Raw genomic sequence first — 25091 nt, forward strand, 5'->3', positions numbered from 1 at the left:
ACAGCAAAATGGACTATTATTTAAATGGTTAAAAAATTGCAGCATGCTGCTGTGCAGAGGGACCTGGGTGTCCTTGTGCAGGAATCTCAAGGAGTTGGTTTGCAGGTGCAGCAGGTAATTAAGAAGGCAAATAGAATTTTGTCCTTCATTGCTAGAGGGATGGAGTTTAAAAACAGCGAGGTTATGTTGCAGCTGTATAAGGTGCTGGTGAGGCCACACCTGGAATAGTGTGTACAGTTTTGGTCTCCTTACTTGAGAAAGGATATACTGGCACTGGAGGGGGTGCAGAGGGGATTCACTAGGTTGATTCCAGAGTTGAGAGGGTTGGCTTGTGAGGAGAGACTGAGTAGACTGGGGCTATACTCATTGGAATTCAGAAGAATGAGGGGAGATCTTATGGAAACATGTAAGATTATGAAGGGAATAGATAAGATAGAAGCAGGGAAGTTGTTTCCACTGGCGGGTGAAACTAGAACTAGGGGGCATGGCCTCAAAATAAGGGGGAGCAGATTTAGGACTGAGTTGAGGAGGAACTTCTTCACACAAAGGGTTGTGAATCTGTGGAATTCCCTGCCCAGTTGAAGCTACCTCATTGAATGTTTTTAAGGCAAGGATAAATTTTTGAACAGTAAAGGAATTAAAGGTTATGGTGAGCAGGCGGGTAAGTGGAGCTGAGTCCACGAAAAGATCAGCCATGAACTTATTGAATGGCGGAGCAGGCTCGAGGAGCCAGATGGTCTACTCCTGCTCAGAGTTCTGATTTTGATTTGTCACATGTATTGGGCTACAGTGAAAAGTATTGTTTCTTGCGTGCTATACAAAGCACACTGTTCATAGAGAAGGAAACGAGAGTGCTGAATGTAGTGTTACAGTCACAGCTAGGGTGTAGAGAAAGATCAACTTAATGCGAGGTAGGTCCATTCAAAAGTCTGACAGCAGCAGGGAAGAAGCTGTTCTTGAGTCGGTTGGTCCGTGACCTCAGACTTTTGTATCTTTTTCCCGAAGGAAGAAGGTGGAAGAGAGAATGTCCGGGGTGCGTGGGGTCCTTAATTATGCTGGCTGCTTTGCCGAGTAAGGGTTTTAACAACACCAGGTTAAAGTCCAACAGGTTTATTTGGTAGCAAATGCCATTAGCTTTCGGAGCGCTGCTCCTTCGTCAGATGGAGTGGAAATGAGGCAGCGGGAAGTGTAGACAGAGTCAATGGATGGGAGGCTGGTTTGTGTGATGGGACTGGGCTACATTTACGACCTTTTGTAGTTTCTTGCGGTCTTGGTCAGAGCAGGAGCCATACCAAGCTGTGATACATCCGGAAAGAATGCTTTCTATGGTGCATCTGTAAAAGTTGGAGGGAGTCGTAGCGGACATGGCAAATTTCCTCAGTCTTCTAAGAAAGTAGAGGCATTGGTGGACTTTAACTATGGTATAAGAAGTAAAGTTTATTTATTAGTCACGAGTAAGGATTACATTAACACTGCAATGAAGTTACTGTGAAAATCCCCGAGTCGCCACAGTCCGGCGCCTGTTCGGGTTACACTGAGGGAGAATTTAGCACGGCCAATCCACCCTAACCAGCACGTCTTTCGGACTGTGGGAGGAAACCGGAGCACCCGGAGGAAACCCACGCAGACACGGGGAGAACGTGCAAATCCCACACAGACAGTGACCCAAGCTGGGAATCAAACCCAGGTCCCTGGTGCTGTGAGGCAGCAGTGCTAACCCACTGTGCCACCCCCAGCATACAGCACGGAAACAGGCCCTTCGGCCCAGCCGCTCCATGCTGCCCTCCCAGCTCGTCCCAGTTGCCCGCGTTTGGCCCCGATCCCTCTAATCCTTCCCCATCCACGTACTTATCCGAATGCTTTAATTTAAACGTTGCTACGTTGGGGGAGGGTTGACACGGGACTGCGATTGCACGGAAACAGGGAAAGACAAGACACAGGGTGGTTGGGGGGGGGGGGGGGGGGAGAAGGCCAGTGAGGTAATAAATCGATTTACAGAGGGCGCAAGTTACAGCAGAGTCTCCTGGTTAAACCTCGGAATCTTTGCTCATTTGTTTGAGCCGCTTCTGACTGGCGGGAGCTTCCTGTGGGCCTGTCTTCCGCTTCGATTCCGGTCGGTCGGTGACAGTGGCCATCGAGTCCCAGATTTCATCCTCCTCTTCCTCCTTCACAGTCGCCGCACCGTCTGCAGCTTCCTCCTTTCACAAAAGGACAGCTTCACGTTAATGGCTGAAGGGTCGGAAACCAGTCTATATTCATATACTTTTTGTTGAGTGCACGCGGGAGACATCGGGTTGTGCGCGACATGATTGATTTCCTCTCAGTGGCGCCCGAGTGTTACTTGAAAGGGGTCCAGCTTGTGTTGGGGGGCGGGGCGGGGCGGGGGCTGCACAGTGGCTTTTGGGGGGGGGGGGGGGGGGGTCGCTGTCTGGCCACCCAGCTGTGGGGGGGGGGGGGGGGGGGGGGAATCAGCGTCTGAGGGCCCAAGGTGATTCACAAGACAGCCAGCAAACACCTTGTGGGCAGGACGTCCGCACGCGAGAAGTGGCTCGGGTCTGGAAGGCGCTGCCTGAAAGGGCGGTGGAAGCAGATTCAAGAGGAACTTTCAAAAGGGGGAATTTGAACGGGAAAGGAGATGCAGTGATTATTGGGGGAACGAGTGGGGGGTGTGGGACGAACACAAAGTGTTCTCCTCTTGGAAGGAGCCAGCACTGACTCGAAGGGCCAAACCTTCTTCTGCACTGTCTTTCCACGCAAGGGAAGGCATTGCTCAGAAAACAAAACAGGCTGTTTGGCCCATCGAGCAAGTACCGACATTTAATGAAACCATGGCCCCCACTGTCAGAGGGTCAGTACTGAGGTAGTGCCGCACTGTCAGTGGGTCAGTGCTGAGGTAGTGCCGCACTGTCAGAGGGTCAGTACTGAGGGAGTGCCGCACTGTCGGAGGGTCAGTGCTGAGGGAGTGCCGCACTGTCAGTGGGTCAGTGCTGAGGGAGTGCCGCACTGTCAGAGGGTCAGTGCTGAGGGAGTGCCGCACTGTCAGTGGGTCAGTGCTGAGGTAGTGCCGCACTGTCAGAGGGTCAGTACTGAGGGAGTGCCGCACTGTCAGAGGGTCAGTGCTGAGGGAGTGCCGCACTGTCAGTGGGTCAGTGCTGAGGTAGTGCCGCACTGTCAGAGGGTCAGTGCTGAGGGAGTGCCGCACTGTCGGAGGGTCAGTGCTGAGGGAGTGCCGCACTGTCGGAGGGTCAGTACGGAGGGAGTGCCGCACTGTCGGAGGGTCAGTGCTGAGGGAGTGCCGCACTGTCGGAGGGTCAGTGCCGAGGGAGTGCCGCACTGTCGGAGGGTCAGTGCCGAGGGAGCGCCGCACTGTCGGAGGGTCAGTGCTGAGGGAGTGCTGCACTGTCGGAGGGTCAGTGCTGAGGGAGTGCTGCACTGTCGGAGGGTCAGTGCTGAGGGAGTGCCGCACTGTCGGAGGGTCAGTGCTGAGGGAGTGCCGCACTGTCGGAGGGTCAGTGCTGAGGGAGTGCCGCACTGTCGGAGGGTCAGTGCTGAGGGAGTGCCGCACTGTCGGAGGGTCAGTGCTGAGGGAGTGCCGCACCGTCGGAGGGTCAGTACTGAGGGAGTGCCGCACCGTCAGAGGGTCAGTACTGAGGGAGTGCCGCACTGTCAGGGGGTCAGTACTGAGGGAGTGCCGCACTGTCAGGGGGTCAGTACTGAGGGAGTGCCGCACTGTCGGAGGGTCAGTGCTGAGGGAGTGCCGCACTGTCGGAGGGTCAGTGCTGAGGGAGTGCCGCACTGTCGGAGGGTCAGTGCTGAGGGAGTGCCGCACTGTCGGAGGGTCAGTGCTGAGGGAGTGCCGCACTGTCGGAGGGTCAGTGCTGAGGGAGTGCCGCACCGTCGGAGGGTCAGTGCTGAGGGGGCGCCGCACTGTCGGAGGGTCAGTACTGAGGGAGTGCCGCACTGTCGGAGGGTCAGTGCTGAGGGAGTGCCGCACCGTCGGAGGGTCAGTGCTGAGGGAGTGCCGCACCGTCGGAGGGTCAGTGCCGAGGGAGCGCCGCACTGTCGGAAAAGCAGCAATGTTAGAGTTGCCCTCTTTTGGGTGGAATATTAAATCCTGTCTATTGAGAGCGTGGCTCTCTCTCTGTCCGGGCACTGGGACTGTCGGTCTAGATTACAGACTCCAGATGGTGGTCCAAACCCACTCCAGTCTGCCAGAGGCGAGCCGGCCGCTCATTCCCGCTTCCTTTCCCCCGCACATGCATCACCTCCAGCCAGCCACTCACCTCCCAGTTTTCCCGACTTGTAAACAGGACACAGTTCAGACGCGACTTCAGGTAAACCTGGAGATGGAAGCAGTGCACAGATTGAGCGAGGGGCAGAAAGCAGCAAGGGACAGGAGACTGGCACAGGAGACTGGGACAGGAGACTGGGACAGAGCTGGAGAAACAGCATCGCATCCTCCGGCTCGACAGGTCACAGCCTTCCAGTCCCAACATCAAATTCAACACCTTCATAGAATCCCCACCGTGCAGGAGGCGGCCATTCGGCCCATCGAGTCTGTACCGACCACAATCCCACCCAGGCCCTATCCCCATAACCCCACACATTTACCCCGCTAATCCCCCCGTCACTAGGGTCAATTTAGCACGGCCAATCCACCCAACCTGCACATCTTGGGACTGTGGGAGGAAACCGGAGCACCCGGAGGAAACCCACGCAGACACGGGGAGAACGTGCAGACTCCACACAGACAGTGACCCGAGCCGGGAATCTAACCCGGGTCCCTGGTGCTGTGAGACAGCAGTGCTAAACACTGCTACCGTGCCGCCCTACTTCAGATGATTAGCTCTATCCCACTGCAACCCTTGTTTTAATTTTATTTATTATTTTTAAACTGTTCTCTACCTTTTATTTCGTTGTCTTTATTTTTCTTTCCCCCCTCCAGTTTTTCCCCTACTTTATCCCTCTCTCCCCAATTTTACCTCTCTCCCACCCATCTCCCCCCCCCCCCACATCGTCACCCGTCACAGTTCACCCTCTGATTACAGCTTCACTGCCGTTTGGCCATTCACACCCTTTATTCTCTCTATGGGCTGCCATTAGCAGCCTTTCCCCTGGTTTCCGTGGCTATGACTCATCTTTCATTCCCTCCCCCTCCAGTATAAATATCTCCCACTTTCTCTGCCTTTTAGCTTTGACAAAGGGTCGTCTGGATTCGAAACGTCAGCTCCTTCCTCTCCTGACAGACGCTGCCAGACCCGCTGAGACTTTCCAGCGTTTTCTCTTTTGGCACAGTGCTTGGCGAGGTCGCAGTTGGCGGGGGAGGGTTTAATCAGACCCAGCCTCACCCGCTCCGAACCCAGTCTGTCTGCCCGCTGGGTTGGTAATACTCATTCTATCATGTTGCAAAGTTCAGTCGAATGTTTGGTGTTTGTAAAGATTATAAAAAACTGTAAAATTCTCAGAGGTGAAAGTATCGCATAGTCCACTTAATAAGGTGGTTTTAGATTTTTAAAGAAGTACACGGAGAGCCCAAAGTGAAACATTGTACCAGAGGCAAAACACCAGGATTGCTTTGGTAACAGGCTTCAGGCATTTGAATATTTGAATTTTAGCCAGTTTTAAATGAGGCACTTGGATAACAGCAGCCCATTAGATTTAAATTTGATCATTTGGTAACCTGAGAACTAATCCTATTGTGGGGATGTTGGTATGTCATCATGGGTATAAGAGATAGCTCTCAGCTCCAGAGAGTCACAGCGACTGCTCTCAGCCACAGCTTTTAGCTCAAAGCCTCATCTGAATAGAAAGGTACCAAGAGAAGACAGAGATTCCAGACAGAAGAAACGTAGAAGATAGGAGCAGGAGGAGGCCATTCGGCCCTTCCAGCCTGCTCTCCCATTCATCACCATCATGGCTGATCGTCCAACTCAATAGCCTAATCCTGCTTTCTCCCCGTAACCTTTGACCCCGTTCGCCCCAAGTGCTATATCCAGCCGCCTCTTGAATACATTCAATGTTTTGGCATCAACTACTTCCTGTGGTAATGAATTCCACAGGCTCACCGGGTGAAGAAATATCTCCCCATCTCCGTCCTAAATGGTCTACCCCGAATCCTCAGACTGTGACCCCCTGGTTCTGGACTCCCCCCACCATCGGGAACATCCTCCCTGCATCTACCCTGTCTCGTCCTGTTAGAATTTTATAAGTCTCTATGAGACCACCCCCCCTGGAGACTTATAGAAAGAAGATTCTGGAAGGCAACAAACCTGGTTGGAATTTAGAGAGTGACTAAAAATTCTATATAAGTAGAAATTGTATTTATTTATCTAAACAGCGTTCCATTAGAATTGTGTTTTATTCAGGTTGTTAATAGTTTAGTTAACCTGTTCACTGTTAGTTAGATAAATAAAAGTTACTTGTTGCTTTTCCAGAGAGTCTCAGGTGGTAGTTTTGATTTAACCACTAGAAGTTGCTGAAGAGCAGATATTGCCCCATCTCACACTCACTTTAACAGATTGTGAAGGGGAGGTACTCGGTACTTCTGGGTGGTTAAGTGTTAATTCTCAGAGAGGGAATCAACCTTCCCCGTTTATAACAATTATAAGGCTCTGGTCAGACCAGTATTTGGAGTATTGTGAGCAGTTTTGGGCCCCGTATCTAAGGAAGGATGTGCCGGGCTTGGAGAGGATCCAGAGGAGATTCACCAGAACGATCCCGGGAATGAAAGGCTTGACGTATGAGGAGTGTTTGAGGACTCTGGGTCTGTACTCGATGGAGTTTAGAAGGATGAGGGGGGGAATCTCATTGAAACTTCCAGAATACTGAAAGGCCCGGATAGAGTGGACGTGGGGAAGATGTTTCCATTAGTCGGAGAGACTGGGATCCGAGGGCACAGCCTCAGAGTAAAGGGACGGACCCTTTAGAACCGAGATGAGGAGGAATTTCTTCAGCCGGAGGGTGGGGGTGAATCTGTGGAATTCGTTGCCACAGAGGAGGCCGGATCACTGAGTGTATTGGAGACAGAGATAGATAGGTTCCCGATTGGTGAGGGGGTGAAAGTTAACGGGGAAAAGGCGGGAGAATGGGGGGTTGAGAAACGTATCAGGCATGGCGGAGCAGACTTGATGGGCCGAATGGCCAAATTCTGCTCCGATATCTTATGGTCTTATTTTGTTCTGAAGGATAAACACTGATAACTACCTTGGGTACAAATAACAAGGGACCACTTTTACTCTGGGAGTTATTAGAGTAGGAGGCAGGGATTAGGAACGCTGCGTCCTGCAGATAAACCTACTGTCAAGAAAAGGATATGTTCCTAGTCTCAAACTTCAGCTGGCTTGGAACTATTTCACACCGACACGAGAGGCATCTCTGGGAGAGGGGCAGTGTGGAGGAGAGGAATAAACCGGGAGTCCTGAAAAGGGGAAGAGACAGAGAAGGATATTGGGAGGCGGGGATGGCAGAAGACAGAGGGGGATCTCGGGGTGGGGGAGGTGAGAGGGATGGAGAGGAATCTCAGGGTATGGGGAGGGGGGGGAAGAGGGAGAAAGAGGTGAAGAGGGTAGGGAAGGGACAGGGATCCCTTAGGTGGGGAGCAGAAACAGAGAGGGATCTGTGGGGATGGTGGAAAGAGGGTGGGGGGAGGGACAGAGATCTCAGTGAAGGGAGGGTGTTAATCGGAGAGGGTGGGGTGAAGGATAGAGATCTCGGTGAGGGGGGGAAGTCATACAGAGAGGGTGGGGTGAGGACAGAGATCTCAGTGAGGGAGTGGCGTCATAGAGGGAGGTTGGGGTAGGGACAGGGATCTCGGTGAGGGGGGTGTTCATACAGAAAGGGTGGGGGCAGAGACAGGGATGTTGGTGAGGGAGTGAGGTTGTTAGATGGAGGGATGAGGATCATTCGGAGAGGGTGGGGATAGGGTTGGACAGAGGGGGTAGGCAGATGGACAGGAATTTTGGTTAGGGAGGGGGGGACATACAGAGGGTGGGGGTAGGGTTAGACAGAGGGTGGGTGGACAGACAGGGATCTCGGTGAGGGAGGGGGAGGGACTGGGATCTTGGTGAGGATGGGGGTCTGTTAGACAGAGGGATGGGGGTCATACGAAGAGGGTAGGAGGGGGGGGGTAGGGACAGAGAGGCGGGGATCTCTCTCTCTCTCTGGGGGGCCTCTCACCTTGTGCTGCAGCACCTTGCTCTCGGTGTTGTGGATCCGGAGGAAGCGATCCAGGCCGCAGGACGCCACCAAGGGCAGGGTGGGGTGACAGTGGAGGCCGCGGATACTCCCGGCCTGTCCCTTCAGGCATTTCAGCAGCCTCCCTGCGGAAAAGCAGCCACACCAATCAGCCAGGAACCAGGACACACCAGGAAAAACATACCCAGACTCCCCCCACCCCCCCCCACTCCAAACGCACAACCCGCCCCGTTTCGAAATCGACTGCTGTGCCCCTCCAACTCCAACACGTACACCAGGAGCAGCAGTGGAGCTCCTCACGACACCCTGCTTCAGCTGATTAAATAATTCAGTACAGGCGATGGAGAAAGACTGTTTCCTCTGTTCTGAGGGGGGGGGGGGTGAGGGGGGAATAAAATGACAGACTGTTCTGGGGTGGGGGGAAGTGAGCAAGCACTTCCTCACACAAAGGGGAGGGGGGGAATCTGGAACTCTCTCTCCAGAGAATGCGATCGAGGACCGGGGGAGAGTGGGGGGGCGGAAGAAAGAGGGTGGAAGATGGGGGGGGAGGGGGAGAGGAGGTGAATTGGAAACCTCATCCGGGAGATGGACAGATCGTTGTGGGGCAAAGGGACTGGGGGGGGGGGGGGGGGCGAGGTTGGTTTCAGAACCAAGGCGGGTAGATTAGTTTGAGATACAGGTCAGTATCGAATGGTGCAGCAGCCTCGAGGGGGCTGACTGGCCTCCTCCTGTTCCTGGGTAACATGCTGAAGAGAGAGGGGCTGAATGGCCTCCTCCTGTTCCTGGGTAACAGGCTCGAGAGGGGCTGAATGGCCTCCTCCTGTTCCTGGGTAACAGGCTCGAGAGGGGCTGAATGGCCTCCTCCTGTTCCTGTGTAACAGGCTCGAGGGGCTGAATGGCCTCCTCCTGTTCCTGTGTAACAGGCTCGAGGGGCTGAATGGCCTCCTCCTGTTCCTGGGTAACAGGCTCGAGAGGGGCTGAATGGCCTCCTCCTGTTCCTGTGTAACAGGCTCGAGGGGATAAATGGCCTCCTCCTGTTCCTGTGTAACAGGCTCGAGGGGCTGAATGGCCTCCTCCTGTTCCTGTGTAACAGGCTCGAGGGGCTGAATGGCCTCCCCCTGTTCCTGGGTAACAGGCTCGAGAGGGGCTGAATGGCCTCCTCCTGTTCCTGTGTAACAGGCTCGAGGGGCTGAATGGCCTCCTCCTGTTCCTGTGTAACAGGCTCGAGGGGCTGAATGGCCTCCTCCTGTTCCTGTGTAACAGGCTCGAGGGGCTGAATGGCCTCCCCCTGTTCCTGGGTAACAGGCTCGAGGGGCTGAATGGCCTCCCCCTGTTCCTGGGTAACAGGCTCGAGGGGCTGAATGGCCTCCTCCTGTTCCTGGGTAACAGGCTCGAGAGGGGCTGAATGGCCTCCTCCTGTTCCTGGGTAACAGGCTCGAGGGGCTGAATGGCCTCCCCCTGTTCCTGTGTAACAGGCTCGAGGGGCTGAATGGCCTCCTCCTGTTCCTACAATTTCCCAATTTGCGACGTTACATCCGAAGGGACAGGCCGGTGCTCCTGGGAAGAGGTGACAGAGATCACGGGGTTGGGGGTCAAGGTTCTCTCCAATCACACGACAGGCGCTCGGATCCATTGGGGGAAAAACGTCCAATTGGAATGAATGGGATCTCACCTTTCCGGAGATCGAGAATGGCAATCTGTCCACGTGTGTTACCCACAACAACCGAACTGCGGGCGGAAAAAGGCAGAGTTAGTGACGCAGTGTTGGTAGTCAGAGTCTACACTGTCCCCATCAAACACTCCCAGGACAGGTACAGCACGGGGTTAGATACAGAGTAAAGCTCCCTCTACACTGTCCCCCATCAAACACTTCCAGGACAGGTACAGCACGGGGTTAGATGCAGAGTAAAGCACCCTCTACACTGTCCCCATCAAACACTCCCAGGACAGGTACAGCACGGGGTTAGATACAGAGTAAAGCTCCCTCTACACTGTCCCCCATCAAACACCCCCAGGACAGGTACAACACGGGGTTAGATACAGAGTAAAGCTCCCTCTACACTGTCCCCCATCAAACACTCCCAGGACAGGTACAGCACGGGGTTAGATACAGAGTAAAGCTCCCTCTACACTGTCCCCATCAAACACTTCCAGGACAGGTACAGCACGGGGTTAGATACAGAGTAAAGCTCCCTCTACACTGTCCCCCATCAAACACTCCCAGGACAGGTACAGCACGGGGTTAGATACAGAGTAAAGCTCCCTCTACACTGTCCCCCATCAAACACTCCCAGGACAGGGACAGCACGGGGTTAGATACAGAGTAAAGCTGCCTTTACACTGTCCCCCATCAAACACTCCCAGGACAGGTACAGCACGGGGTTAGATACAGAGTAAAGCTCCCTCTACACTGTCCCCCATCAAACACTCCCAGGACAGGTACAGCACGGGGTTAGATACAGAGTAAAGCTCCCTCTACACTGTCCCCCATCAAACACTCCCAGGACAGGTACAGCACGGGGTTAGATACAGAGTAAAGCTCCCTCTATACTGTTCCCATCAAACACTCCCAGGACAGGTACAGCACGGGGTTAGATACAGAGTAAAGCTCCCTCTACACTGTCCCCCATCAAACACTTCCAGGACAGGTACAGCACGGGGTTAGATACAGAGTAAAGCTCACTCTACACTGTCCCCCATCAAACACCCCCAGGACAGGTACAGCACGGGGTTAGATACAGAGTAAAGCACCCTCTACACTGTCCCCCATCAAACACTCCCAGGACAGGTACAGCACGGGGTTAGATACAGAGTAAAGTTCCCTCTACACTGTCCCCCATCAAACACTCCCAGGACAGGAACAGCACAGGGTTAGATACAGAGTAAAGCTCCCTCTACACTGTCCCCCATCAAACACTCCCAGGACAGGTACAGCACAGGGTTAGATACAGAGTAAAGCTCCCTCTTCACTGTCCCCCATCAAACACTCCCAGGACAGGTACAGCACGGGGTTAGATACGGAGTAAAAGCTCCCTCTACACTGCCCCCATCAAACACTCCCAGGACAGGTACAGCACGGGGTTAGATACAGAGTAAAAGCTCCCTCTACACTCACTTGGCATCTGATGTCAGTGAGAGGGCAGTTATCGGGTACTCTTCGTAAGTCATTTCCATAACCGGCCTGCGTTGTGGAGAGCTGGGGTCATAGACACGCACCTGTGGACAGAGAAACACTTAAAACACTGGGGTAAAGTACTGGTGAGGATGCGTGTATCACTGTATAACACTGGGGTACAGTACTGGTGGGGATGGGTCTGTCACTGTATAACACTGGGGTACAGTGCTGGTGGGGACGGGTTTGTCGCTGTCTAACACTGGGGTACAGTACTGGTGGGGGCGGGTCTGTCACTGTATAACACTGGGGTACAGTACTGGTGGGGACGGGTATGTCACTGTATAACACTGGGGTACAGTACTGGTGGGGACGGGTCTGTCACTGTATAACACTGGGGTACAGTACTGGTGGGGACGGGTCTGTCACTGTATAACACTGGGGTACAGTACTGGTGGGGACGGGTATGTCACTGTATAACACTGGGGTACAGTACTGGTGGGGATGGGTCTGTCACTGTATAACACTGGGGTACAGTACTGGTGGGGATGGGTCTGTCACTGTATAACACTGGGGTACAGTACTGGTGGGGGCGGGTCTGTCACTGTATAACACTGGGGTACAGTACTGGTGGGGGCGGGTCTGTCACTGTACAACACTGGGGAACAGTACTGGTGGGGGCGGGTCTGTCACTATAACACTGGGGTACAGTACTGGTGGGGGCGGGTCTGTCACTGTATAACACTGGGGTACAGTACTGGTGGGGGCGGGTCTGTCACTGTATAACACTGGGGTACAGTACTGGTGGGGGCGGGTCTGTCACTATAACACTGGGGTATAGTACTGGTGGGGGCGGGTCTGTCACTGTATAACACTGGGGTACAGTACTGGTGGGGGCGGGTCTGTCACTGTATAACACTGGGGTACAGTACTGGTGGGGGCGGGTCTGTCACTGTACAACACTGAGGTACAGTACTGGTGGGGACGGGTCTGTCGCTGCGTAACACTGGGGTACAGTACTGGTGGGGACGGGTCTGTCACTGTGTAACACTGGGGTACAGTACCGGTGGGGACGGGTCTGTCACTGGATAACACTAGCGTACAGTACAGGTGGGGACGGGTCTGTCGCTGTGTAACACTGGGGTACAGTACTGGTGGGGACGGGTCTGTCACTGTATAACACTGGGGTACCGTACTGGTGGGGACGGGTCTGTCACTGTGAAACACTGGGGTACAGTACTGGTGGGGACAGGTCTGTCACTGTATAACACTGGGGTACAGTACTGGTGGGGACGGGTCTGTCACTGTATAACACTGGGGTACAGTACTGGTGGGGATGGGTCTGTCACTGTATAACACTGGGGTACAGTACTGGTGGGGATGGGTCTGTCACTGTGTAACACTGGGGTACAGTACTGGTGGGGACGGGTCTGTCACTGTATAACACTGGGGGACAGTACTGGTGGGGATGGGTCTGTCACTGTATAACACTGGGGTACAGTACTGGTGGGGACGGGTCTGTCACTGTATAACACTGGGGTACAGTACTGGTGGGGATGGGTCTGTCACTGTAACACTGCGGTCGAGCGGGCAGGAGGGAGAGTGACGGACGTACCTGGGAATGCCCAGTGCAGGTGACGATTTTCCCGGATCCGGGAATGAACTGCATGTCCCTCACCCAGATTGGCACCCGCAGGTCCAGCCAATCATTGCGAACCTGCAAACACAAAAACAGGGGCAAGCCCAGGGGTCAGAGGGTGAAAATATGGAACTCACAAAGCAACAGCTGGGTGGGGGGGAGCGGGACGGGGAGAGGGGGGGAGCGGGACGGGGAGAGGGGGGGAGCGGGACGGGGAGAGGGGGGGAGCGGGACGGGGAGAGGGGGGGAGCGGGACGGGGAGAGGGGGGGAGCGGGACGGGGAGAGGGGGGGAGCGGGACGGGGAGAGGGGGGGAGCGGGACGGGGAGAGGGGGGGAGCGGGACGGGGAGAGGGGGGAGCGGGACGGGGAGAGGGGGGGAGCGGGACGGGGAGAGGGGGGGAGCGGGACGGGGAGAGGGGGGGAGCGGGACGGGGAGAGGGGGGGAGCGGGACGGGGAGAGGGGGGGAGCGGGACGGGGAGAGGGGGGGAGCGGGACGGGGAGAGGGGGGGAGCGGGACGGGGAGAGGGGGGGAGCGGGACGGGGAGAGGGGGGGAGCGGGACGGGGAGAGGGGGGGAGCGGGACGGGGAGAGGGGGGGAGCGGGACGGGGAGAGGGGGGGAGCGGGACGGGGAGAGGGGGGGAGCGGGACGGGGAGAGGGGGGGAGCGGGACGGGGAGAGGGGGGGAGCGGGACGGGGAGAGGGGGGGAGCGGGACGGGGAGAGGGGGGGAGCGGGACGGGGAGAGGGGGGGAGCGGGACGGGGAGAGGGGGGGAGCGGGACGGGGAGAGGGGGGGAGCGGGACGGGGAGAGGGGGGGAGCGGGACGGGGAGAGGGGGGGAGCGGGACGGGGAGAGGGGGGGAGCGGGACGGGGAGAGGGGGGGAGCGGGACGGGGAGAGGGGGGGAGCGGGACGGGGAGAGGGGGGGAGCGGGACGGGGAGAGGGGGGGAGCGGGACGGGGAGAGGGGGGGAGCGGGACGGGGAGAGGGGGGGAGCGGGACGGGGAGAGGGGGGGAGCGGGACGGGGAGAGGGGGGGAGCGGGACGGGGAGAGGGGGGGAGCGGGACGGGGAGAGGGGGGGAGCGGGACGGGGAGAGGGGGGGAGCGGGACGGGGAGAGGGGGGGAGCGGGACGGGGAGAGGGGGGGAGCGGGACGGGGAGAGGGGGGGAGCGGGACGGGGAGAGGGGGGGAGCGGGACGGGGAGAGGGGGGGAGCGGGACGGGGAGAGGGGGGGAGCGGGACGGGGAGAGGGGGGGAGCGGGACGGGGAGAGGGGGGGAGCGGGACGGGGAGAGGGGGGGAGCGGGACGGGGAGAGGGGGGGAGCGGGACGGGGAGAGGGGGGGAGCGGGACGGGGAGAGGGGGGGAGCGGGACGGGGAGAGGGGGGGAGCGGGACGGAGAGAGGGGGGAGCGGGACGGAGAGAGGGGGGAGCGGGATGGAAAGAGGGGGGAGAGAGAGAGGGAGAGAAAGGTTTGAGCAGTGGGAGGGGGGTTTTGGGGGGCAGCCAGATGGCAGAGTGTGGGTTGCAGGGGGAGGGGGGTTTTGGGGGCAGCCAGATGGCAGAGTGTGGGTTGCAGGGGGAGGGGGGTTTTGGGGGCAGCCAGATAGCAGAGTGTGGGTTGCAGGGGGAGGGGGGTTTTGGGGGCAGCCAGATAGCAGAGTGTGGGTTGCAGTGGGAGGGGGGTTTTGGGGGGCAGCCAGATAGCAGAGTGTGGGTTGCAGGGGGAGGGGGGTTTTGGGGGGCAGCCAGATAGCAGAGTGTGGGTTGCAGGGGGAGGGGGGTTTTGGGGGGCAGCCAGATAGCAGTGTGTGGGTTGCAGGGGGAGGGTCTGCGCTTTCCACTTACGTTCTTGGCAGTGAAGATCGGCTGCTGCAGCTTCTGCAGGTCCCACACCTTCAGCGCGTTCTCCTTGCCCCCCGTCGCCACGCACTCCGGCCTCCCAGCGTCCTGCCGCATCCGACACACCCCACGGCCCACCTCCACCTGTCGGCAGAACAGCCGGGGTGGAATCAGAGAGGCTTCAGACATGTTACACACACTCCATACACAACCAATACCCCACCCACTCACCTCCCCTTCTCCCTGCCCTCCCCCCAGCCTGACGGCACTCTCTCCCTCTCCCCGCCCGCACTCTCTCCCTCTCCCCGCCGCACTCTCTCCCTCTCCCCGCCCGCACTCTCTCCCTCTCCCCGCCCGCACTCTCTCCCTCTCCCCGCCCGCACTCTCTCCCTCTCCCCGCCCGCACTCTCTCCCTCTCCCCGCCCGCACTCTCTCCCTCTCCCCGCCCGCACTCTCTCCCTCTCCCCGCCCGCACTCTCTCCCTCTCCCCGCCCGCACTCTCTCCCTCTCCCCGCCCGCACTCTCTCCCTCTCCCCGCCCGCACTCTGCCCCCAGTAAAGACAGGAATTCTCCTCACATGATCTTCCGAATCCTCCGTCCACACTTTCAGAAGGCCAGACTCTGTGCAGGTGACGAGGGAGCTGTGGGGAGAAGAGGGAGACGCGTATTGTTAGTGCGAGGGACCCACCGAGGCACTCCGGGGAGGTGGGCTAGTACAGACCCGGCTTCCAGAGGTTTCAGAACCACCCTCCCCCTTGTATATGATTGCCACACTACACAGCGGCTACCAGAGCAGGCCAGAGGCTGGGAATCCTGCGGAGAGTAACTCACCTCCTGACTCCCCCAAAGCCTGACCACTGGGAACCCAGTAAGAGTTTTAACAACACCAGGTTAAAGTCCAACAGGCTTATTTGGTAGCAATGCCATTAGCTTTCGGAGCGCTGCTCCTTCGTCAGATGGAGTGGAAATCTGCTCTCAAACAGGGCACAGAGACACAAAATCAAGTTACAGAATACTGATTAGAATGCGAATTCTCTACAGCCAACCAGGTCTTAAAGATACAGACAATGTGAGTGGAGGGAGCATTAAGCACAGGTTAAAGAGATGAGTATTGTCTCCAGACAGAACAGCTGGTGAGATTCTGCAAGTCCAGGGGGCAAGCTGTGGGGGTTACTGATAGTGTGACATAAATTCAACATCCCGGTTTAGGCCGTCCTCATGTGTGCGGAACCTGGCTATCAGTTTCTGCTCAGCGACTCTGCGCTGTCGTGTGTCGTGAGGGCCGCCTTGGAGAACACTTACCCGAAGATCAGAGGCCGAATGCCCGTGACCGCTGAAGTGCTCCCCCACAGGAAGAGAACAGTCTTGCCTGGTGATTGTCGAGCGGTGTTCATTCATCCGTTGTCGTAGCGTCTGCATGGTTTCCCCAATGTACCATGCCTCGGGACATCCTTTCCTGCAGCGTATCAGGTAGACAACGTTGGCCGAGTTGCAAGAGTATGTACCGTGTACCTTGGTGGATGGTGTTCTCACGTGAGATAATGGCATCCGTGTCGATGATCCGGCACGTCTTGCAGAGGTTGCTGTGGCAGGGTTGTGTGGTGTCGTGGTTACTGTTCTCCTGAAGGCTGGGTAGTTTGCTGCGGACAATGGTCTGTTTGAGGTTGTGCAGTTGTTTGAAGGCAAGAAGTGGGGGTGTGGGGATAGCCTTGGCGAGATGTTCGTCTTCATCAATGACATGTTGAAGGCTCCAGTGGTGATGTCGTAGCTTCTCCGCTCCGGGGAAGTACTGGACGACGAAGGGTACTCTGTCCACTGTGTCCCGTGTTTGTCTTCTGAGGAGGTCGGTGCGATTTCTCGCTGTGGCGCGTCGGAACTGTCGATCGATGAGTCGAGCGCCATATCCTGTTCTTATGAGGACATCTTTCAGCGTCTGGAGGTGTCTGTTGTGATCCTCCTCATCCGAGCAGATCATGTGTATAAGGAGGGCTTGTCTACCTGATACGCTGCAGGAAAGGATGTCCCGAGGCATGGTACATTGGGGAAACCATGCAGACGCTACGACAGCGGATGAATGAACACCGCTCGACAATCACCAGGCAAGACTGTTCTCTTCCTGTCGGGGAACACTTCAGCGGTCACAGGCATTCAGCCTCTGATCTTCGGGTAAGCGTTCTCCAAGGCGGCCTTCACGACACACGACAGCGCAGAGTCGCTGAGCAGAAACTGATAGCCAAGTTCCGCACACATGAGGACGGCCTAAACCGGGATGTTGGATTTATGTCACATTATCAGTAACCCCCACAGCTTGCCTTCTGGACTTGCAAAATCTCACTGGCTGTCCTGTCTGGAGACAATACACATCTCTTTAACCTGTGCTTAATGCTCCCTCCACTCACATTGTCTGTACCTTTAAGACCTGGTTGGCTGTAGAGATTCACATTCTAATCAGTATTCTGTAACTTGATTTTGTGTCTCTGTGCCCTGTTTGAGAGCAGATTTCCACTCCATCTGACGAAGGAGCAGCGCTCCGAAAGCTAATGGCATTTGCTACCAAGTAAACCTGTTGGACTTTAACCTGGTGTTGTTAAAACTCTTACTGGGAATCCTGCGGAGGTAACTCACCTTCTGACTCCCCCCCAAAGCCTGTCCACCATCTACAACGACAAGTCAGGAGTGTGTGTGATGGCTGTGTTCTCAACCCCCTACTTACACCCCTGTGACTGTGCGGCCAAATTCCCCTCCAATTCGATTTTCAAGTTTGCTGATGACACCACCGTAGTGGGTCGGACCTCAAACAATGACGAGACAGAGTACAGGAATGAGATAGAGAATCTGGTGAACTGGTGCGGCAACAATAATCTCTCCCTCAATGTCAACAAGACAAAGGAGATTGTCATCGACTTCAGGAAGCGTAAAGGAGAACATGCCCCTGTCTACATCAATGGGGACGAAGTAGAAAGGGTCGAAAGCTTCAAGTTTTTAGGTGTCCAGATCACCAACAACCTGTCCTGGTCCCCCCCATGCCGACACTACAGTTAAGAAAGCCCCACCAACGCCTCTACTTTCTCAGGAGACTAAGGAAATTTGGCCTGTCAGCTACGACTCTCACCAACTTTTACAGATGCACCATAGAAAGCATTCTTTCTGGTTGTATCACAGCTTGGTATGGGGCTCCTGCTCTGCCCAAGACCACAAGGAACTAAAAAGGTCGTGAATGTAGCCCAATCCATCATGCAAACCAGCCTCCCATCCATTGACTCTGTCTACAGCAAAATTAAGGACCCCATGCACCCCCGGACATTCTCTCTTCCACCTTCTTCCGTCGGGAAAAAGATACAAAAGTCTGAGGTCACGCACCAACCGACTCAAGAACAGCTTCTTCCCTGCTGCTGTCAAGACTTTTGAATGGACCTACCTCGCATTAAGTTGATCTTTCTCTACACCCTAGCTATGACTGTAACACTATATTCTGCACCCTCTCCTTTCCTTCTCTATGAACGGTATGCTTTGTCTGTATAGTGCACAAGAAACAATACTTTTCACTGCATCCCAATACATGTGACAATAATAAGTCAAAACAAATTCAAATGGAATACTCCCCACTTGCCTGGATGAGTGCGGCTCCCAACAACACAAGAAGCTCGACACCATCCAGGACAAAGCAGCCCCGCTCGATCGACACGCTAACCACAAACACTCACTCCCTCCACCACCCACGCACAGTGGCAGCAGTGTGTACCATCTACAAGATGCACTGCAGCGACTCGCCAAGGCTCCTTCGACAGCACCTTCCAAACCCACCACCTCTACCACCTAGAAGGACAAGGGGGGGGGGGGGGGGGGGGCAGCAGACACATGGGGAACACCACCACCTGCAAGCTCCCCCTCCGAGCCACTCACCACCCTGACTTGGAAATATATCGGCCGTTCCTTCACTGTGGCTGGGGTCAAAATCCTGGAATTCCCTCCGTAATGGCATTGTGGGTCAACCCACAGCACGGGACTGCTGAGATTCAAGATGGCGGCTCACCATCACCTTCTCAAGGGGCAACTAGGGATGGGCAATAAATGCTGGACCCGGCCAGTGACACCCATGTCCCACGAATGAATTTTTTAAAAAATCCCCTCCCCAACCCCGCTCCGTATTCCCCCCTGACATCCTAACCACCTGTTCTGACAGTACAAAGAATCATAGAATCCCTACAGTGCAGATGGAGGCCATTCGGCCCATCGGGTTTGCACCGACCATAATCCCATCCAGGGCCTATCCCCATAATCCCATGTATTTACCCAGCTAGTCCCCCTGACACTAAGGGTCAATTTAGCACGGCCAATCCACCCAACCTACACATCTTAAAGTTTATTTATTAGTTACAAGTAGGCTTACATTAACACTGCAATGAAGTTACTGTGAAAATTCCCCAGTTGCCACACTCCGGCACCTGTTTGGGTTACACTGAGGGAGAATTTAGCACGGCCAATCCACCTAACCAGCACGTCCTTCAGACTGTGGGAGGAAACCGGAGCACCCGGAGGAAACCCACACAGACACAGGGGAGAACGTGCAGACTCCACACAGACAGTGACCCAAGCCAGGAATTGAACCCGGGTCCCTAGCGCTGTGGGGCGGCAGTGCTAACCCACTGTGCCGTCAGGTAGGAATGGAAGTTGCGAGGAGGATACAAAGAGTCTGCAAAGGGATATCGATATGTTCAGTGAATTGTACTGAATGTCGGAGCGATGCTGGAGGGGCTGAATGGCCTTACCCCTGCCCCATTTCTCACATACTCACCTGTTGTAAACAGCCAGCCCTCGCAGGGGTCCCTCTCCGCCCGAACAGTGCCGGGACTCTGTGACAATTCCTTCCCGTGTGCTAAACACCTTCACCGTACCATCGACACAGCCCAGGAGCACCTGGGGACGGAGAAGGGGAGAGACCGAGATTGTGACTTCAAGAAGGAATTAGATATCGCTCTTGGGGCGACAGGGATCGAGGGATATGGGGGTGGAAGGGGGGGAAATCAGGATATTGAATTGGATGATCAGACATGATCAAAATGAATGGCGGAGCAGGCTGGAAGGGCTGAATGGCCTCCTCCTGCTTCTATGAGAGATGGAACAGGACGAGTCACTGACATCGTTCAATAACCCACGGCTCGAAGATTTAGTCACACAGACTGTTCCTATCCCAGTTACTGTACTGAGGGCAGTACTGAGGGAGTGCCTCACTGTCGGAGGGTCAGTGCTGAGGGAGTGCCTCACTGTCGGAGGGTCAGTACTGAGGGAGTGCCGCACTGTCGGAGGGTCAGTACTGAGGGAGCGCCGCACTGTCGGAGGGTCAGTGCTGAGGGAGCGCCGCACTGTCGGAGGGTCAGTACTGAGGGAGCGCCACACTGTCGGAGGGTCAGTGCCGAGGGAGTGCTGCACTGTCGGAGGGTCAGTGCTGAGGGAGTGCCGCACTGTCGGAGGGTCAGTACTGAGGGAGTGCCGCACTGTCGGAGGGTCAGTGCTGAGGGAGTGCCGCACTGTCGGAGGGTCAGTGCTGAGGGAGCGCCGCACTGTCGGAGGGTCAGTGCTGAGGGAGTGCCGCACTGTCAGAGGGTCAGTGCTGAGGGAGCGCTGCTCTGTCAGAGGGTCAGTGCTGAGGGAGTGCCGCACTGTCGGAGGGTCAGTGCTGAGGGAGTGCCGCACTGTCGGAGGGTCAGTGCTGAGGGAGTGCCGCACTGTCAGAGGGTCAGTGCTGAGGGAGTGCCGCACTGTCGGAGGGTCAGTACTGAGGGAGTGCCGCACTGTCAGAGGGTCAGTACTGAGGGAGTGCCGCACTGTCAGAGGGTCAGTGCTGAGGGAGTGCCGCACTGTCAGAGGGTCAGTACTGAGGGAGTGCCGTACTGTGGGAGGGTCAGTGCTGAGGGAGTGCCGCACTGTCGGAGGGTCAGTACTGAGGGAGTGCCGCACTGTCAGGGGGTCAGTGCTGAGGGAGCGCCGCACTGTCAGAGGGTCAGTACTGAGGGAGTGCCGCACTGTGGGAGGGTCAGTGCTGAGGGAGTGCCGCACTGTCGGAGGGTCAGTGCTGAGGGAGTGCTGCACTGTCGGAGGGTCAGTACTGAGGGAGTGCCGCACTGTCGGAGGGTCAGTACTGAGGGAGTGCCGCACTGTCAGGGGGTCAGTGCTGAGGGAGTGCCGCACTGTCAGAGGGTCAGTGCTGAGGGAGTGCCGCACTGTTGGAGGGTCAGTGCTGAGGGAGTGCCGCACTGTGGGAGGGTCAGTACTGAGGGAGTGCCGCACTGTCAGGGGGTCAGTGCTGAGGGAGTGCCGCACTGTCAGAGGGTCAGTGCTGAGGGAGTGCCGCACTGTCAGAGGGTCAGTGCTGAGGGAGTGCCGCACTGTCGGAGGGTCAGTGCTGAGGGAGTGCCGCACTGTCGGAGGGTCAGTGCTGAGGGAGTGCCGCACTGTCGGAGGGTCAGTGCTGAGGGAGTGCCGCACTGTCAGAGGGTCAGTACTGAGGGAGTGCCGCACTGTCGGAGGGTCAGTGCTGAGGGAGTGCCGCACTGTCGGAGGGTCAGTGCTGAGGGAGCGCTGCACTGTCAGAGGGTCAGTGCTGAGGGAGCGCTGCTCTGTCAGAGGGTCAGTGCTGAGGGAGTGCCGCACTGTCGGAGGGTCAGTGCTGAGGGAGTGCCGCACTGTCGGAGGGTCAGTGCTGAGGGAGTGCCGCACTGTCAGAGGGTCAGTGCTGAGGGAGTGCCGCACTGTCGGAGGGTCAGTACTGAGGGAGTGCCGCACTGTCAGAGGGTCAGTACTGAGGGAGTGCCGCACTGTCAGAGGGTCAGTGCTGAGGGAGTGCCGCACTGTCAGAGGGTCAGTACTGAGGGAGTGCCGTACTGTGGGAGGGTCAGTGCTGAGGGAGTGCCGCACTGTCGGAGGGTCAGTACTGAGGGAGTGCCGCACTGTCAGGGGGTCAGTGCTGAGGGAGCGCCGCACTGTCAGAGGGTCAGTACTGAGGGAGTGCCGCACTGTGGGAGGGTCAGTGCTGAGGGAGTGCCGCACTGTCGGAGGGTCAGTGCTGAGGGAGTGCTGCACTGTCGGAGGGTCAGTACTGAGGGAGTGCCGCACTGTCGGAGGGTCAGTACTGAGGGAGTGCCGCACTGTCAGGGGGTCAGTGCTGAGGGAGTGCCGCACTGTCAGAGGGTCAGTGCTGAGGGAGTGCCGCACTGTTGGAGGGTCAGTGCTGAGGGAGTGCCGCACTGTGGGAGGGTCAGTACTGAGGGAGTGCCGCACTGTCAGGGGGTCAGTGCTGAGGGAGGGCCGCACTGTCAGAGGGTCAGTGCTGAGGGAGTGCCGCACTGTCAGAGGGTCAGTGCTGAGGGAGTGCCGCACTGTCGGAGGGTCAGTGCTGAGGGAGTGCCGCACTGTCGGAGGGTCAGTGCTGAGGGAGTGCCGCACTGTCGGAGGGTCAGTGCTGAGGGAGTGCCGCACTGTCGGAGGGTCAGTGCTGAGGGAGTGCCGCACTGTCGGAGGGTCAGTGCTGAGGGAGTGCCGCACTGTCGGAGGGTCAGTGCTGAGGGAGTGCCGCACTGTCAGAGGGTCAGTACTGAGGGAGTGCCGCACTGTCAGAGGGTCAGTACTGAGGGAGTGCCGCACTGTCAGAGGGTCAGTACTGAGGGAGTGCTGCACTGTCGGAGGGTCAGTGCTGAGGGAGTGCCGCACTGTCGGAGGGTCAGTGCTGAGGGAGTGCCGCACTGTCGGAGGGTCAGTGCTGAGGGAGTGCCGCACTGTCGGAGGGTCAGTGCTGAGGGAGTGCCGCACTGTGGGAGGGTCAGTGCCGAGGGAGTGCCGCACTGTCGGAGGGTCAGTGCTGAGGGAGCGCTGCACTGTCGGAGGGTCAGTGCCGAGGGAGTGCCGCACTGTCGGAGGGTCAGTGCTGAGGGAGCGCTGCACTGTCAGAAGGTCAGTGCTGAGGGAGCGCCGCACTGTCGGAGGGTCAGTGCTGAGGGAGTGCCGCACTGTCGGAGGGTCAGTGCTGAGGGAGTGCCGCACTGTCAGAGGGTCAGTACTGAGGGAGTGCCGCACTGTCGGAGGGTCAGTGCTGAGGGAGTGCCGCACTGTCGGAGGGTCAGTGCTGAGGGAGCGCTGCACTGTCAGAGGGTCAGTGCTGAGGGAGCGCTGCTCTGTCAGAGGGTCAGTGCTGAGGGAGTGCCGCACTGTCGGAGGGTCAGTGCTGAGGGAGTGCCGCACTGTCGGAGGGTCAGTGCTGAGGGAGTGCCGCACTGTCAGAGGGTCAGTGCTGAGGGAGTGCCGCACTGTCGGAGGGTCAGTACTGAGGGAGTGCCGCACTGTCAGAGGGTCAGTACTGAGGGAGTGCCGCACTGTCAGAGGGTCAGTGCTGAGGGAGTGCCGCACTGTCAGAGGGTCAGTACTGAGGGAGTGCCGCACTGTGGGAGGGTCAGTGCTGAGGGAGTGCCGCACTGTCGGAGGGTCAGTACTGAGGGAGTGCCGCACTGTCAGGGGGTCAGTGCTGAGGGAGCGCCGCACTGTCAGAGGGTCAGTACTGAGGGAGTGCCGCACTGTGGGAGGGTCAGTGCTGAGGGAGTGCCGCACTGTCGGAGGGTCAGTGCTGAGGGAGTGCTGCACTGTCGGAGGGTCAGTGCTGAGGGAGTGCTGCACTGTCGGAGGGTCAGTACTGAGGGAGTGCCGCACTGTCGGAGGCTCAGTGCTGAGGGAGTGCCGCACTGTCAGGGGGTCAGTGCTGAGGGAGTGCCGCACTGTCAGAGGGTCAGTGCTGAGGGAGTGCCGCACTGTTGGAGGGTCAGTGCTGAGGGAGTGCCGCACTGTGGGAGGGTCAGTACTGAGGGAGTGCCGCACTGTCAGGGGGTCAGTGCTGAGGGAGTGCCGCACTGTGGGAGGGTCAGTGCTGAGGGAGTGCCGCACTGTCAGAGGGTCAGTGCTGAGGGAGTGCCGCACTGTCGGAGGGTCAGTACTGAGGGAGTGCCGCACTGTCGGAGGGTCAGTGCTGAGGGAGTGCCGCACTGTCGGAGGGTCAGTGCTGAGGGAGTGCCGCACTGTCAGAGGGTCAGTGCTGAGGGAGTGCCGCACTGTCGGAGGGTCAGTGCTGAGGGAGTGCCGCACTGTCGGAGGGTCAGTGCTGAGGGAGTGCCGCACTGTCGGAGGGTCAGTACTGAGGGAGTGCCGCACTGTCGGAGGGTCAGTGCTGAGGGAGTGCCGCACTGTCGGAGGGTCAGTGCTGAGGGAGTGCCGCACTGTTGGAGGGTCAGTGCTGAGGGAGTGCCGCACTGTGGGAGGGTCAGTACTGAGGGAGTGCCGCACTGTCAGGGGGTCAGTGCTGAGGGAGTGCCGCACTGTGGGAGGGTCAGTGCTGAGGGAGTGCCGCACTGTCAGAGGGTCAGTGCTGAGGGAGTGCCGCACTGTCGGAGGGTCAGTACTGAGGGAGTGCCGCACTGTCAGAGGGTCAGTGCTGAGGGAGTGCCGCACTGTCGGAGGGTCAGTGCTGAGGGAGTGCCGCACTGTCGGAGGGTCAGTGCTGAGGGAGTGCCGCACTGTCGGAGGGTCAGTGCTGAGGGAGTGCCGCACTGTCAGAGGGTCAGTGCTGAGGGAGTGCCGCACTGTCGGAGGGTCAGTGCTGAGGGAGTGCCGCACTGTCGGAGGGTCAGTACTGAGGGAGTGCCGCACTGTCGGAGGGTTTATTTTTTCACCTCTGTTTCCTCCGGGTCTCTCCAGGCGATGTCGCTGATTTCTTGCGCCCGGTTAAAATCGGTGAGGTTTACCGCCCGTTTCCCCCCGAGATCGACGCCTGCAGAGCGGGGAGGAGAGAGAGAGAGAGAGGGGGTTAAAATCGGGCGTTAACCCGCCGGGAAAGTCCGCGCGCCGCGGCCGCCGCTTCTCACCCTTCAGGATCCCGCTCTCCGCACCGACCCACACGTGGAACCTCCGCGCCGCCATCTTGTGCGTCCCGTCCGTCCGACCTCCCCTTCCCATCCGGTCCCTCATCCGTCCGCCTCCCACTTCCGGCCCTCTCCCGCTACCTCCGGTTGCGTCTGGCCACCCCCTTCCTAATCGGTCCGCATCCCACTTCCGGCTCACTCCCCATACTTCCGGTTAGATCTCTCCACCTTTACCCTAATCCGTCCGCATCGCACTTCCGTCCCGGTTCACCTACATCCGGTGACGTCTCTCTTGTCTCCCGAAGACGTCCGCACCCAACTTCCGGTCACAGCCTCCCAGTCCGCTCTCCCTTCCCCTCCGTTCCTGCCGCACCCTCCGCCCTTCAGGTCCGGCTGGAGAACAT

The 25091-nt window shown here is 57.6% G+C and overlaps 1 protein-coding gene across 2 annotated transcripts; it reads right to left on the reverse strand.

Annotated features, from left to right (window-relative positions):
* Positions 1-1096: 1096 nt before the first annotated feature.
* On the reverse strand, positions 1097-24801 carry wdr74 (WD repeat domain 74). 2 transcript variants are annotated; one of them, XM_078206954.1, is made up of 12 exons: positions 24691-24801; positions 24499-24596; positions 19584-19705; positions 15366-15429; positions 14795-14932; positions 12921-13022; positions 11309-11409; positions 9866-9921; positions 8176-8318; positions 4284-4340; positions 2034-2198; positions 1097-1416 (listed from the first exon to the last, which is right to left on the reverse strand). In XM_078206954.1, the coding sequence occupies exons 1-12, from the start codon at positions 24791-24793 to the stop codon at positions 1378-1380; spliced, it is 1188 nt and encodes a 395-aa protein (XP_078063080.1). In that variant the 5' UTR covers positions 24794-24801; the 3' UTR covers positions 1097-1377. The 2 variants fall into 2 exon arrangements, with proteins under 2 accessions (XP_078063080.1, XP_078063081.1); XM_078206955.1 differs by having other exon boundaries at positions 1997-2198.
* Positions 24802-25091: the final 290 nt, after the last annotated feature.

Source organism: Mustelus asterias, unplaced genomic scaffold (assembly GCF_964213995.1).
Source record: "Mustelus asterias unplaced genomic scaffold, sMusAst1.hap1.1 HAP1_SCAFFOLD_1916, whole genome shotgun sequence".
Classification (NCBI taxonomy): Eukaryota; Metazoa; Chordata; class Chondrichthyes; order Carcharhiniformes; family Triakidae; genus Mustelus; species Mustelus asterias.